Here is a 15,847-nt window from a genome sequence, read left to right as displayed (position 1 = left end):
TGTCGCTTGCTTGGTGGTGCACCTTGCTTGGTGATGTTGCAGACTCTGGGGCCTTTCAGAACAGGACTTTATTAACTAATTATGTGAATTCTTCATAGCAAAGGGGGTGAATACATATACACACACCACTTTTACATTTTTAAATTTCAATTCACCAATTTGGACTATTTTGTGTATGTCCATTACACGGAAAACCCCCAAAAATCAATTTAAATTACAGGTTGTAATGCAACAAAATAGGAGAAATGCCTAGGGTGATGAATACTTTTGCAAGGCACTGTATTTAACCCAATTTTTGGGGTAGGCACAAAACTAACTTCATACTTTAAAAAAAACGGTACCGGATACCTTCAGACAAGTCCCATGCCAGAAAAACATGAGAGTGTTCCCTTTGCTTGGTAAAGCTCCACCTTATCTCAGCTCACTGGTCACCATAACAACACCCACCCGTAGCATGCGCTCTATCAGGTATACCTCACTGGTCATCCCCAAAACCAACTCCTCCTTGGGCCGCCTTGCCTTCCAGTTCTCTGCTGCCAATGACTGGGACGAATTGCAAAAATCGCTGAAGCTGGAGACTTATATCTCCCTCACTAACTGGCAGGAAGAACCTGCCAGAAGGACAGCAGTCTCTACAGCACTTCACCATTCTGGGCTTTATGGGAGAGTAGCCTGACGGAAGCCATTCCTGACAAATAGGCAGATGACAGCATGCCTGGAGGGACATGAAAGACTTTGAGAGCATAAGGCAAAAGATTATGTGAGACAAAATGTTTACTCTTTGGCCTGAATGCAAAGCGCTATGTCTAGAGAAAACCAGGCACAGCTCATCTCCCATCTAACACCATCTCTACCGTGAAGCATGGTGGTGGCACTATCAAGCTATGGGATGCTTTTCAGTGGAAGGGACTGGGAGACTGGTAAAAATAGATGGAACAACGAATGGAGCCAAATACAGGCAAATCCTTGATGAGAACCTGCTTCCGAGTGCAAACGACCTTAGACTGGGGTTTACATTCCAACAGGACAATGACCCAAAGCATACAGCCAAAGCATACAGCCAAAGCATACAGCCAAAGCATACAGCCAAAGCAACACTGGAATGGCTTCAGAACAGGGATGTGAAAGTCATTGAGTGGTCCAGCCAAAGCCCAGACTTGAATCCCTCATCGGTGTCAATTCTTATGTACTGTAAATGAGATATTTCTGTATTGAATTTTCAATATATTTGCTAAAATATCAAAAACCATGTTGCTTTCACATCGTCACTATGGTATTGTGTGTAGATGGGTCAGAGAAATTATATTGAATCCATTTTGAATTCAGGCTGTAACAACAAAATGTGGAATAAGTCAAGTGGTATGAATAGTTTCTGAAGGCTCTGTAGATCATGAGAAGAGGAGTGGACTTGGTGAACTCAGGTTGCCATTGTTTTGGCTGTGTTTTGGCTTCATTCTGGTTGTGGTGGGGAGGTCCTGGCTGTTGTTGTGTTTTGGTTAGTGTGGTGAGGTTTGTAACATTGGTCTAACCCAGTTGTAAGGTACACAGGCAGGGCTCGACAGGGCTCTGGGGCTCTGCAGACAGATGGAAACACTTTATGGCTTCACTAGACTGCAATTGGGCCTATTACCATAATTATAGCTTTAAAGCCTCAGCAATTTGTAGCAGGCATGCTCCGGCGAAACTGCCAAGGCTTTTGCCCTATGGAATCACGGCCCTGCATTTCCCCTCTTCGGTTTTCCCAAAGAGACTGTGTATATCACTATCAGGGTAATGGATTTGTGGAATTCCTTCATGTTGTACGGATTATTGTGCTTGCTCCCTCAGCTGTACAGAAAACCTCCCACTGCAGATGGCTTATGAGTAAATTAAGATAATCAGTTGGAGGAGAAGAGAAGGAAAAAATACCAGAAAAAAAGATAAACAAAATATCAAAGAGGGGAAACATCAAAGAATAGTCTTTGAATTAGGGGTGGGTTGCCGTGGCAGCTGGGGTGGGTTGCCATGGCAGCTGGGGTGGGTTGCCATGGCAGCTGGGGTGGGTTGCCGTGGCAGCTGGAAGGCTTAGGGTAGAGACGTTCCTACAGGGGATCCTTCTCGACTACTGGAAATCTGCTCTAGAGAAATATGGCGGCTTCATGAGCATCAGAAGAGCCATGCAGTGAGCCCACCCCATCCCTGATCTTCTCTCTCCCCAGCCATATGTGTTTAAGGAACCACCCTTGGGTTATTAAAAAGCCAGTTAATGTTGAATCAGAACCTCTTAACAACATAATTGCACTCTGATTAGATTCCATTACTACAGCCTATTAAAAATATATATTTGATAGTGCCTGAGAGAGGAGGGGAGAGAGAGAGGGAGAGAGTGTGTTTTTGGCCCCGTCCCAAACCGAATCTGCTATTAACATCAAGGCCTGTAGATCTTAACTAAATGATGGCTGCTCATATACAAACTGGCCTATTATTCACAGGGCTGTTTGGTTTAGGGCTGGCAGCCCAGCACTCCCTCCTGACCTGGCCTTTTCTTTAGGAGAAGTCATAAACACATCACACATTCAGCTCCACACAAACCTTACCGTTGGCCCCACTAATGTCTTAATCAATAAGACTATTCAGACAAGTTATGTTTCTCGGAAAGCTCTTATTTCTCCTTTTTCAGGTTTCTGCTCTGGATTTATGTCCCCTCGCTAGTGTTCCTACCATCAGGCAAACCCGATTATGCACGGAACGGTAGGACTTTAAATCAGATAATGCAAAGTCAGACATTTTTAACAGGCTAAGATAAATGGTTTAAGAAATGAAAAACACATTTGTCATTCAGCAATAGAGACACTTTTTGAAGTGTGTGCATAGGAACAGAAGGCTCCACCAGCCGAGCTCTCAGGTTCCCCCAGAACGGCAGCGTGTGATGGGCCATACTCAACCTGTCAAGCCCCTACTCTTCCACACATCTAGCATCCCCAGTGGAATGTTTCTACTTGCTACACTAGTCCCTGCCTGAAAGAGAGAGAGAACAGAGAAAGAGATAGAGAGAATGAACAAATGGAGGTGTAATGATGGATGGATGGATTGTCTCCTCCACTTTGTGCCACTTGGACAGACACCCTGTGTAGTTTCCCTCTTCCGCCTTCCCTTGTCTCTCTCGTCCCATCTTTCCCTTCACTGACATCTGTGGCAGCACAGGTGACACCCATAACCACCCACCACCCTCCACCCACACCCCACCTGTTGCAGTTTTATGCCAGAGGCCTTGATTGGGTTGGATTGGGTTGGGTGAGGAGTTGGGTGAGGAGTGGAGAGAGGCTGAGAAGTGGTTTTAACCGTGAGGAAGGGAAGGACTAGCGAGAGTAAAGAGGATGGAGGGAGTAAAGACAGGAGAGGAGTGTGTGTGATGTGTGTGATATGCCCAGCAGTAATAGTTTTGCCCCTAATTATTTGTGAAATCACAGGGGAATCCTTAGAATTCCTACATCTGATTTGTCTCATTCTCCCCTGTTTCTATTGGAGGGGCTGAGAAGAAACCCCTCTCTCCTTTACTTGTCCCACAAGTCTTCCTTTCCCTCGGCCACAGACAGCTCACTCAGAACAGGCCTCTCTATTTGGCTCTTATTCCCTCTGTGTAACGTTGTTCGTCTGTTGAATGAAGAGAGTCAGACCGAAATGCAGCGTTTAGGTTACTCATGACTTTAATGAAGATAATCGCGGTACATGAAAAAACAGAAATACGAAAACAACAAACTGAACGAGAGACCTATTACAGCCTATCTGGTGACTACAACACTAAGACAGGAACAAACACCCACAAAATACAACGCGAAAGTCAGGCTGTCTAAATACGGTTCTCAATCAGAGACAATGACAAGCACCTGACTCTGATTGAGAATCGCCCCAGGCAGCCAAGCCTAACTAGACACACCCCTAATCATACACAATCCCAATTACTACAAACCCCAATACGAAACACAACATATAAACCCATGTCACACCCTGGCTTACCCAAACATATACCAAAAACACAAAATATAATGACCAAGGCGTGACACTCTGTCCTTTCCTCTGACTCACGTCCCCTCATTACATTTGTTACTAGGTGTATTTGCTGCATCTAGGGACCTGCTGTACACTCTTAGACAAAAGGGTTATTCGACTGTCCCCATAGGATAACCCATTTTGGTTCCAGGTAGAGCTCTTTTTGGTTCCAGGTAGAACTCTTTTGGGTTCCATGTAGAACCATCTGGGTAAAAGGTTCTACATGGAACTCAAAAGGGTTCTACCTGGAATCAAAAAGGGTTCTTCAAAGGGTTCTCCAATGGGGACAATCAAAGAACCCTTTTAGGTTCTAGATAGAACCTTTATTTTCTAAGAGTGTACTGTAGCATTGGGGTTCACTGCTGGATATGTACCATCTCTATGGCTTCTGTTGTTCCTCCCCTCCTCCAGTTCCCTTAACCCATGTAGTAGACATAGACAGGTCAGTCAGACAGTTAGTCATGGGTGAAGGTGGGACCTGTTATAGCAGTAGGCTCCAGAGGCAGTGATGTGCCAGGCTCAGACTGGGGACCTGTTATAGCAGTAGGCTCCAGAGTCAGGGATGTGCCAGGCTCAGACTGGAGACCTGTTATAGCAGTAGGCTCCAGAGGCAGTGATGTGCCAGGCTCAGACTGGGGACCTGTTATAGCAGTAGGCTCCAGAGTCAGGGATGTGCCAGGCTCAGACTGGAGACCTGTTATAGCAGTAGGCTCCAGAGGCAGTGATGTGCCAGGCTCAGACTGGGGACCTGTTATAGCAGTAGGCTCCAGAGACAGTGATGTGCCAGGCTCAGACTGGGGACCAGTTATAGCAGTAGGCTCCATAGGCAGTGATGTGCCAGGCTAAGACTGGGGACCTGTTATAGCAGTAGGCTCCAGAGGCAGGGATGTGCCAGGCTCAGACTGGGGACCTGTTATAGCAGTAGGCTCCAGAGGCAGGGATGTGCCAGGCTCAGACTGGGGACCTGTTATAGCAGTAGGCTCCAGAGGCAGGGCTGTGCCAGGCTCAGACTGGGAACCTGTTATAGCAGTAGGCTCCAGAGGCAGGGATGTGCCAGGCTCAGACTGGGGACCTGTTATAGCAGTAGGCTCCAGAGGCAGGGATGTGCCCGGCTCAGACTGGGAACCTGTTATAGCAGTAGGCTCCAGAGGCAGGGATGTGCCAGGCTCAGACTGGGGATCTGTTATAGCAGTAGGCTCCAGAGTCAGGGATGTGCCAGGCTCAGACTGGGGACCTGTTATAGCAGTAGGCTCCAGAGGCAGTGATGTGCCAGGCTCAGACTGGAGACCTGTTATAGCAGTAGGCTCCAGAGGCTGGGCTGTGCCAGGCTCAGACTGGGGACCTGTTATAGCAGTAGGCTCCAGAGGCAGTGATGTGCCAGGCTCAGACTGGGGACCTGTTATAGCAGTAGGCTCCAGAGACAGTGATGTGCCAGGCTCAGACTGGGGACCTGTTATAGCAGTAGGCTCCCAAGGCAGTGATGTGCCAGGCTCAGACTGGGGACCTGTTATAGCAGTAGGCTCCAGAGGCAGGGATGTGCCAGGCTCAGACTGGAGACCTGTTATAGCAGTAGGCTCCAGAGGCAGGGCTGTGCCAGGCTCAGACTGGAGACCTGTTATAGCAGTAGGCTCCAGAGGCAGGGCTGTGCCAGGCTCAGACTGGGGACCTGTTATAGCAGTAGGCTCCAGAGGCAGTGATGTGCCAGGCTCAGACTGGGGACCTGTTATAGCAGTAGGCTCCAGAGGCAGTGATGTGCCAGGCTCAGACTGGGGACCTGTTAAAGCAGTAGGCTCCAGAGGCAGTGATGTGCCAGGCTCAGACTGGAGACCTGTTATAGCAGTAGGCTCCAGAGGCAGGGCTGTGCCAGGCTCAGACTGGAGACCTGTTATAGCAGTAGGCTCCAGAGGCAGGGCTGTGCCAGGCTCAGACTGGGGACCTGTTATAGCAGTAGGCTCCAGAGGCAGTGATGTGCCAGGCTCAGACTGGGGACCTGTTATAGCAGTAGGCTCCAGAGGCAGTGATGTGCCAGGCTCAGACTGGGGACCTGTTATAGCAGTAGGCTCCAGAGGCAGTGATGTGCCAGGCTCAGACTGGAGACCTGTTATAGCAGTAGGCTCCAGAGTCAGGGATGTGCCAGGCTCAGACTGGGGACCTGTTATAGCAGTAGGCTCCAGAGGCAGTGATGTGCCAGGCTCAGACTGGAGACCTGTTATAGCAGTAGGCTCCAGAGGCAGGGCTGTGCCAGGCTCAGACTGGAGACCTGTTATAGCAGTAGGCTCCAGAGGCTGGGCTGTGCCAGGCTCAGACTGGGGACCTGTTATAGCAGTAGGCTCCAGAGGCAGTGATGTGCCAGGCTCAGACTGGGGACCTGTTATAGCAGTAGGCTCCAGAGACAGTGATGTGCCAGGCTCAGACTGGGGACCTGTTATAGCAGTAGGCTCCCAAGGCAGTGATGTGCCAGGCTCAGACTGGGGACCTGTTATAGCAGTAGGCTCCAGAGGCAGGGATGTGCCAGGCTCAGACTGGAGACCTGTTATAGCAGTAGGCTCCAGAGGCAGGGCTGTGCCAGGCTCAGACTGGAGACCTGTTATAGCAGTAGGCTCCAGAGGCAGGGCTGTGCCAGGCTCAGACTGGGGACCTGTTATAGCAGTAGGCTCCAGAGGCAGTGATGTGCCAGGCTCAGACTGGGGACCTGTTATAGCAGTAGGCTCCAGAGGCAGTGATGTGCCAGGCTCAGACTGGGGACCTGTTAAAGCAGTAGGCTCCAGAGGCAGTGATGTGCCAGGCTCAGACTGGAGACCTGTTATAGCAGTAGGCTCCAGAGGCAGGGCTGTGCCAGGCTCAGACTGGAGACCTGTTATAGCAGTAGGCTCCAGAGGCAGGGCTGTGCCAGGCTCAGACTGGGGACCTGTTATAGCAGTAGGCTCCAGAGGCAGTGATGTGCCAGGCTCAGACTGGGGACCTGTTATAGCAGTAGGCTCCAGAGGCAGTGATGTGCCAGGCTCAGACTGGGGACCTGTTATAGCAGTAGGCTCCAGAGGCAGTGATGTGCCAGGCTCAGACTGGAGACCTGTTATAGCAGTAGGCTCCAGAGGCAGTGATGTGCCAGGCTCAGACTGGGGACCTGTTATAGCAGTAGGCTCCAGAGGCAGGGATGTGCCAGGCTCAGACTGGGGACCTGTTATAGCAGTAGGCTCCAGAGGCAGTGATGTGCCAGGCTCAGACTGGGGACCTGTTATAGCAGTAGGCTCCAGAGGCAGGGATGTGCCAGGCTCAGACTGGGGACCTGTTATAGCAGTAGGCTCCAGAGGCAGTGATGTGCCAGGCTCAGACTGGGGACCTGTTATAGCAGTAGGCTCCAGAGGCAGTGATGTGCCAGGCTCAGACTGGGGACCTGTTATAGCAGTAGGCTCCAGAGGCAGTGATGTGCCAGGCTCAGACTGGAGACCTGTTATAGCAGTAGGCTCCAGAGGCAGGGCTGTGCCAGGCTCAGACTGGGGACCTGTTATAGCAGTAGGCTCCAGAGGCAGGGATGTGCCAGGCTCAGACTGGGGACCTGTTATAGCAGTAGGCTCCAGAGTCAGGGATGTGCCAGGCTCAGACTGGGGACCTGTTATAGCAGTAGGCTCCAGAGTCAGGGATGTGCCAGGCTCAGACTGGGGACCTGTTATAGCAGTAGGCTCCAGAGGCAGGGATGTGCCAGGCTCATGCTGGGGACCTGTTATAGCAGTAGCAGTGGGTACAGGTTTCAGTGGGCACAGTGCTATGTGTGCCAGGCTGTGGGCAGTGCAGCGTGGTAAGAGTCATGTTCTGTGTTTTTACAGGTTCAGTTGGCCACTGAGGAACAGTCTGAGACTTCTCTCTGAGCCAGCATCCAGCAGGCCTACCCCTGTCCCAACCAACATTGCCCTGGCCTGGCCTTGGCTCTGCAAAACACAGCTCTTTCATTCTGCCAACCAACCAGCCACGGAAATAACTTTTCATCTGCAACAGGAGGAAACTAATGTGACAAGCTCCAACACCGCCATATCCCATCAACACCACTCCTCCCCTCCTCGCCTACTTGTCTCTCCCCCCATGCCTCAGTCCTGTCTGGGCTTGTGCAACAGGCGTGCAAGGCCAGGGTGAGGGAGAGAAGGGAAATGAACTACTTTGGGGGATCATATATGGCTTTTTATAGAGGCTATGAACATGCTACACTGTGTGTGTGTTTTAGCACTTGTCAGAAACATGCACTGGTCTAACAACCAGCTAATATTACATCAATGAAAGCCAAAGTGACCTCACCCCTAACTTTATAACCCCTGCTAAAACACGTTTATGGCAAATGTTATGACACATTATGCAGCATCTTCACACAAGAGCCACGTCAAACCAACTGAAGTGTTACAGAGTACAAAGTAGTACGGAACAGTTTGTCTTATCCAAGGACACAGAGGGGGCGGGGAGGCTGGGGGGTGCACCTGAACTCACAACACCCCCACTAACATAACACAGAGAGACACTAACCAGTCAGGGCAGTCAGACAAACACAGGAGCTAGCAGAGTAAACGCCTGGAGAGAAACCCAGGACAGGACAAGCAGAGCAGAGCCCAGCACACAGAGCCCAGCGCACAGAGCCCAGCGCTAGGCTAACACAATGACACTAGCCTTCTGTTCCTGATCTCTCGGAGAGAGATGAGAGGCCTGTCTGCTCTGTCCGATCCAATGGAAACTACTCTGGCCTGTCCAGATGTATTACAGCTAACATTCAATTATCCACACAAACATGTCCACGGAACACTGTCCATTCAACACTGGGCTGTGGGGAACACAGAGGGAATGTACGTGTCACCACTGTCCCCGAGTAACCCTACTCTGTTCCATTCTTCATGGGAGTGCATCTCTGCTGAGCTTTGACTACATTAAGGAACTGCAGTTCACTGTGGGGCTTTCCATCTGAGGCATCACTCAGTACAGACAGACAGACAGACAGACAGACAGACAGACAGACAGACAGACAGACAGACAGACAGACAGACAGACAGACAGACAGACAGACAGACAGACAGACAGACAGACAGACAGACAGACAGACAGACAGACAGACAGACAGACAGACAGACAGACAGACAGACAGACAGACAGACAGACAGACAGACAGACAGACAGACAGACAGACAGACAGACAGACAGACAGACAGACAGACAGACAGACAGACAGACAGACAGACAGACAGACAGACAGACAGACAGACAGACAGACAGACAGACAGACAGACAGACAGACAGACAGACAGACAGACAGACAGACAGACAGACAGACAGACAGACAGACAGACAGACAGACAGACAGACAGACAGACAGACAGACAGACAGACAGACAGACAGACAGACAGACAGACAGACAGACAGACAGACAGACAGACAGACAGACATATACACAAAATGAGTGCACTGCAAACATTTCTATTCTCTAATGACAAATACGTAAAAGCTATCTTATGGCCTCCCTATGCAATATTACCAGAATTGACATCAATCTAATATTTGGCTACATTTCATGATTCAATAGGATACATTGAGACTCTCAAAACATGTTTTCCCCCAATACAAGCCCATCCCCATTCCTGGACCAGATGCACTTCTCCTCCAGCTCCACTGTCACAATGAGGCCCACGCCTCACTAAACACACACTGTCTGTCTCAGTCTGTCAGTAGCACCCCTCTCCTCCCATCCATGGCTGCTCTTCTTTAAGCACAGCCTGAAGAGTTGTTACCCCACTCATCTCCCCCTCTACCCAAACCCAGGCCAAGTTGGAGGCCCTGTATGCCGAAGGTTCCAAGGATGTCCCCATTAAGAGGAGAGGAGGGGGAGAAGAGTTGCAAAACCCCCTTAACCCCCTCAGTGTGCCTCTGTCTGACTGACTATCCTCCAGTCTACGCTAAATAGCAACTGGTGTCAGTTGACAGGGACATATGGGCCACTGAAGAGCAGTGAGGGAGAGGAGCTGACTGGCACTTGGCCATGTAAATGTCATACATGTAAATGCTATAGGAGGTTTCCAATAACCGTTTCTGAATGCACAGGGACATTCACCATTGTTTTAAGCACTGTATGGAGAATTAGTATGGATTTGACTAGCTGGGAGTGCGTTGCAGACTTCTTTGGCTTCAATTCCGTCAGTGTAAAGAAGCTTTACTTGCCCAACCCTCACCAAGGATACTGTAGAGTCTGTTAATAAAACATACTGGATACTACTTTATCCTCATGGTATCCATGCAAATCTGACACATTTGGGCTCTTGAACTGGCATAAAATCACATGAATGCACCCACATTACGATCAAGGTTAAATGCAAATCAGTCAATTAAAGTGAATTTAGCTCAACCCAACTTAGTAGTTTGGAAATGAGGCTGTCGTTTCAACAGGCGGGTCATAGGTAAGAGATGGTGCCATTATGGGTCTCTTACCCTTTAACACAAGTAGTGGAATTAACAGCACCAGTCAAAAGTTTGGACACACCTTCTCATTCAAGGGTTTTTCTTTATTTTCACTATTTTCTACATTGGAGAATAATAGTGAAGACATCAAAACTATGAAATAACACATATGGAATAACCATGTAGTAACCAAAAATGTGTTAAACAAGTCAAATATATTTTATATTTGAGATTCTACAAAGTAGCCACCCGTGGCCTTGATAACAGATTTGCACATTCTTGGCATTCTCTCCACCCACTTCATGAGGTAGTCAACTGGAATGCATTTCAATCAACAGATGTTCTTTGTTAAAAGTTCATTTGTGAAACTTCTTTCCTTCTTAATGCATTTGAGCCAATCAGTTGTCTTGTGACAGGGTAGGGGTGGTATACAGAAGATATCCCTATCTGGTAAAAGACCAAGTCCATATTATGGCAAGAACAGCTCAAATAAGCAAAGAGAAACAACAGGCCATCATTACTTTAAGACATGAAGGTCAGTCATTCTGGAAAATTTCAAGAACTTTGAAAGTTTATTCAAGTGCAGTCGCAAAAACCACCAAGAAGCTATGATGAAACTGTCTCTCATGAGGACCGCCAGAGGAAAACAAGAGCCAGAGTTACCTCTGCTGCAGAGGATAAGTTCATTCAAATTTACTGCACCTCAGATTACAGCCCAAATAAATGCTTCACAGAGTTCAAGTAACTGTTCAGAGGAGACTGTGTGAATCAGGCTGTCATGGTCGAATTGCTGCAAAGAAACCACTATTAAAGGACAACAATAAGAAGAGACTTGCTTGGGCCAAGAAACATGAGCAATGGACATTAGACGGGTGGAAATCTGTCCGTTGGTCTGATGAGTCCAAATGTGCGATTTCTGGTTCCAACCGCCACGTCTGTGAGACGCAGAGTAGGTGTGGTTCCCACCGTGAAGCTTGGAGGAGGAGATGTGATGGTGTGGGGGTGCTTCACTATCTGTGATTTATTTAGAATTCAAGGCATACTTAACCAGCATGGCTACCATAGCATTCTGCAGCAATACACCATCCCATCTGGTTTGCACTTAGTGGGACTATCATTTGTTTTTAAACAGGACAATGACCCAACACACCTCCAGGCTGTGTAAGGGCTTTTTGATGAAGGAGAGTAATGGAGTGCTGCGTCAGATGACCTGGCCTCCACAATCACCTGACCTCAACCCAATTGAGATGGTTTGGGATGAGTTGGACCGCAGAGTGAAGGAAAAGCAGCCAACAAGTGCTCAGGATATGTGGGAACTCCTTCAAGACTGTTGGAAAAGCATTCTTTCTGAAGCTGGTTGAATTTTTATTTGACCTTTATTTAACTAGGCAAGTCAGTTAAGAACCGATTCTTCTTATTTTCAATGACGGCCTAGGCACAGTGGGTTAACTGCCTGTTCGGGGCAGTTAAAGAATGCAAAGAGTGTGCAAAGCTGTCTTCAAGGCAAATAGGGCTACTTTGAAGAATCTAAAATCTCTAATATATCATCATAATACATCATAGTTTTGATGTCTTAACTATTATTCTACAATGTAGAAAATAGTGAAAATAAAGAAAAACCCTTGAATGAGTAGGTGTGTCCAGTCTTTTGACTGGTACTGTATGTTGACTGGAACACACATACTTTATAAGGCTTGATATTGGGAAGTGGACTGAAACCTGGGCATCCCTCTTGGTCCTATGTCTGTTGTGCAGGGAAAACAACTCAATTCAGAGCTTGTGCTGTCTCCTCCTCTCTCATCCTTGCTCTCTCCTCTCTCCCCAATCTCCTTCTTCTTTTCTACCTCCTCCTCTCCAGAGGTGGAACAAGTACCCAATTGTCATACTTGAGTAAAAGTATAGATTCCCTAATAGAAGGTTAGTCAAGTAAAAGTGTAAGTCAGCCGGTAAAGTACTACTTGAGCAAAAGTTTTAAAGTATTAGGTTTTAAATATACTTACATATCAAAGTAAATGTAATTGCTGAAATATACTTAAGTATCAAAAGTAAAAGTACAAGTATAAATAATAAAATAATCATTATATTAGGCAAAACAGACACTCCCACACTCAGACATGACTTACAGATAGCCTGGGTCACACTCCCACACTCAGACATGACTTACAGATAGCCTGGGTCACACTCCCACACTCAGACATGACTTACAGATAGCCAGGGTCACACTCCCACACTCAGACATGACTTACAGATAGCCGGGGTCACACCCCCACACTCAGACATGACTTACAGATAGCCAGGGTCACACTCCCACACTCAGACATGACTTACAGATAGCCTGGGTCACACTCCCACACTCAGACATGACTTACAGATAGCCTGGGTCACACTCCCACACTCAGACATGACTTACAGACAGCCTGGGTCACACTCCCACACTCAGACATGACTTACAGACAGCCGGGGTCAGACTCCCACACTCAGACATGACTTACAGATAGCCAGGGTCACACTCCCACACTCAGACATGACTTACAGATAGCCTGGGTCACACTCCCACACTCAGACATGACTTACAGATAGCCGGGGTCACACTCCCACACTCAGACATGACTTACAGATAGCCTGGGTCACACTCCCACACTCAGACATGACTTACAGATAGCCGGGGTCACACTCCCACACTCAGACATGACTTACAGATAGCCAGGGTCACACTCCCACACTCAGACATGACTTACAGATAGCCGGGGTCACACTCCCACACTCAGACATGACTTACAGATAGCCGGGGTCACACTCCCACACTCAGACATGACTTACAGATAGCCGGGGTCACACCCCCACACTCAGACATGACTTACAGATAGCCAGGGTCACACTCCCACACTCAGACATGACTTACAGATAGCCAGGGTCACACTCCCACACTCAGACATGACTTACAGATAGCCAGGGTCACACTCCCACACTCAGACATGACTTACAGATAGCCAGGGTCACACTCCCACACTCAGACATGACTTACAGATAGCCAGGGTCACACTCCCACACTCAGACATGACTTACAGATAGCCAGGGTCACACTCCCACACTCAGACATGACTTACAGATAGCCGGGGTCACACTCCCACACTCAGACATGACTTACAGATAGCCGGGATCACACTCCCACACTCAGACATGACTTACAGATAGCCAGGGTCACACTCCCACACTCAGACATGACTTACAGATAGCCTGGGTCACACTCCCACACTCAGACATGACTTACAGATAGCCAGGGTCACACTCCCACACTCAGACATGACTTACAGATAGCCAGGGTCACACTCCCACACTCAGACATGACTTACAGATAGCCAGGTTCACACTCCCACACTCAGACATGACTTACAGATAGCCTGGGTCACACTCCCACACTCAGACATGACTTACAGATAGCCAGGGTCACACTCCCACACTCAATACACTATTTACAAAAGATGCCTTTGTGTTTAGTGAGTGCACCAGGCCAGAGGCAGTAGGGATGACCACGTGTAATCTTAATATGTATTTGAATTGGATCATTTTCCTGTCCTGCTAAGAATTCAAAATGTAACTCATACTTTTGGTTGTCAGGGAAAATCTATGTAAAAAGTAGAATATTTTATTTAGGAATGTAGTGAAGTTAAAGTAAAGGTTGTCAAAAATATAAATAGTAAAGTAAAGTACAGATACCCCCCCCAAAAAAAACTTAAGTAGTACTTAAAAGTATGTTTACTTAAGTACTTTACACTACTGCTCCTCTCTTATTCCCTCTTTACTTTTGGCTTGCTCCTCGCCTCTCCCTCTACCCCCCTTTTCCCCAGTGTGTGTTAGCACCAGGTGGGGTGGCTTATGTCCATGTCTCTGGTCCTCAGGGTACAGTGTCCTCAGCCCCAACCCAACCCACAGCTCCCATCAATCTGCTTTCTGTCTGGCCTGTCACACATACCGGTACTCAAGAGTTATGGCCCAACTCTCTCTGTCTTTCTCTCTTACTCTCTGTGTCTGTCTCCATCTTTGTGTCTGTATCGGTCTCTCTCTCTGTTACTCATGCACTCTCTCACACTCTCCACCGCTCTCTCCCTCTCTTTCTCCCTCTTTCGTTCCACCTCCCTCTCTCTGCTACAGGCCTCACTGCTCAGGGGGTCAGACAGCTGCAAAGGCCCCAGTCCCAAGGGCAGGCCCTTCTCCCCCTCTCATGGTCTCTCCTCTCTTCTTCTCCTCCTCTCCTCCTGTCCTCTGGGCCCCTGATGCTCATCTGTTCTAAGACACAACACTGAAACCTAGCCCTGTAAGTGTGGAGTACTTACTGACGGTCTGAGTCAATCGACCAATAACTCTACCCCTATCTACAGCAAAAACAATCAATCAAACCAGTGCCTTATCTTTTTTCTACAGTTCTTTTATTTTCAGACCTGTGCCACAAGTGAAAGACTGTGCCAACTGAGGCAACCTGTGTGGAATTCTTCAGGAATGTTGCTTCAGTAAACTTTCTATATTCCTGGCCTTCTACCATCCAACCTCCCCTCCATCCCTCTCTCTCTGCCTTTACCAAAGCAGCATATAATCCTCTGCACCTGCAAAAGCTCCACACACTGCAGCCTGCCAAAAAAAGGGTGTGTGACCTTGCCTCCATGACCACTGAGGCTGAGGCTGAGGCTGAGAGCGAGAGCGAGAGCGAGAGCGAGAGCGAGAGAGAGAGAGAGAGAGAGAGAGAGAGAGAGAGAGAGCAAATGAAGGAGAAAGAGTTAAGAGAGAGAGAGAGAGAGAGAGAGAGAGAGAGAGAGAGAGAGAGAGAGAGAGAGAGAGAGAGAGAGAGAGAGAGAGAGAGAGAGAGAGAGAGAGAGAGAGAGAGCAAATGAAGGAGAAAGAGTTAAAGAGAGAGAGGGTTGGTTCTAAGAGTTATCAGGCGTATTAAAAGCATCTCAAACCTCATCGGAATCGGCCTGGGGCTGGGAACCAAACGGCACAGCTATTTTTGTGTACTCTTCTCCGTCTTTGGAGTGATGTAATTCACTCTTTTCCCAAGCGCATTACAGGACAAGAAAGAGAGGGGGAAGGAGAAAGGGGAAGACATGAAAAAAGTCCCATAGACGAGGACTGCAGTAAAGGTCCCCAGAATTCCTCAGCTCAGCAGAAAAGGCCTGGCTGATGAAGTTATACTGTTCTCATAATATGAGAACATAATCATTTATTTGGAGAAGAGAAGCTAAGCACTTATATTATCATGTTAATGGAGGTTAAGTCTCATCCAAGTCGAGAGGGAACAGTATGGAGCCAGCTGAAGAGAACTGTCTGGAGTCTATGCTATCTTGCCAGAGTTACGAAACAACATTTGTTCAATATTCACCATGGAGCTTATGGATTTGG

The 15,847-nt window shown here is 48.2% G+C and overlaps 1 protein-coding gene across 1 annotated transcript; it reads right to left on the bottom strand.

Moving 5' to 3' along the window:
• Positions 1–4,871: 4,871 nt before the first annotated feature.
• LOC124017037 (collagen alpha-5(IV) chain-like) lies at positions 4,872–13,061 on the bottom strand. Its single transcript, XM_046332394.1, has 2 exons — positions 13,028–13,061; positions 4,872–7,747 (listed from the first exon to the last, which is right to left on the bottom strand). The coding sequence occupies exons 1-2, from the start codon at positions 13,059–13,061 to the stop codon at positions 4,872–4,874; spliced, it is 2,910 nt and encodes a 969-aa protein (XP_046188350.1).
• Positions 13,062–15,847: the final 2,786 nt, after the last annotated feature.

Source organism: Oncorhynchus gorbuscha, linkage group LG03 (genome assembly GCF_021184085.1).
Source record: "Oncorhynchus gorbuscha isolate QuinsamMale2020 ecotype Even-year linkage group LG03, OgorEven_v1.0, whole genome shotgun sequence".
Classification (NCBI taxonomy): domain Eukaryota; kingdom Metazoa; phylum Chordata; class Actinopteri; order Salmoniformes; family Salmonidae; genus Oncorhynchus; species Oncorhynchus gorbuscha.
This window is presented reverse-complemented; position numbering and strand designations above follow the sequence as displayed.

Excerpts from the sequence above, each read along its gene's own strand:
- LOC124017037 (XM_046332394.1), bottom strand. The coding sequence starts at position 13,061 with ATGTCTGAGTGTGGGAGTGTGACCCCGGCTATCT. Across the intron at positions 7,748-13,027 it reads GAGTGTGACCCCGGCTATCT|GTCCCCAGCATGAGCCTGGC; the intron begins GTAAGTCATGTC and ends CTGCTATAACAG.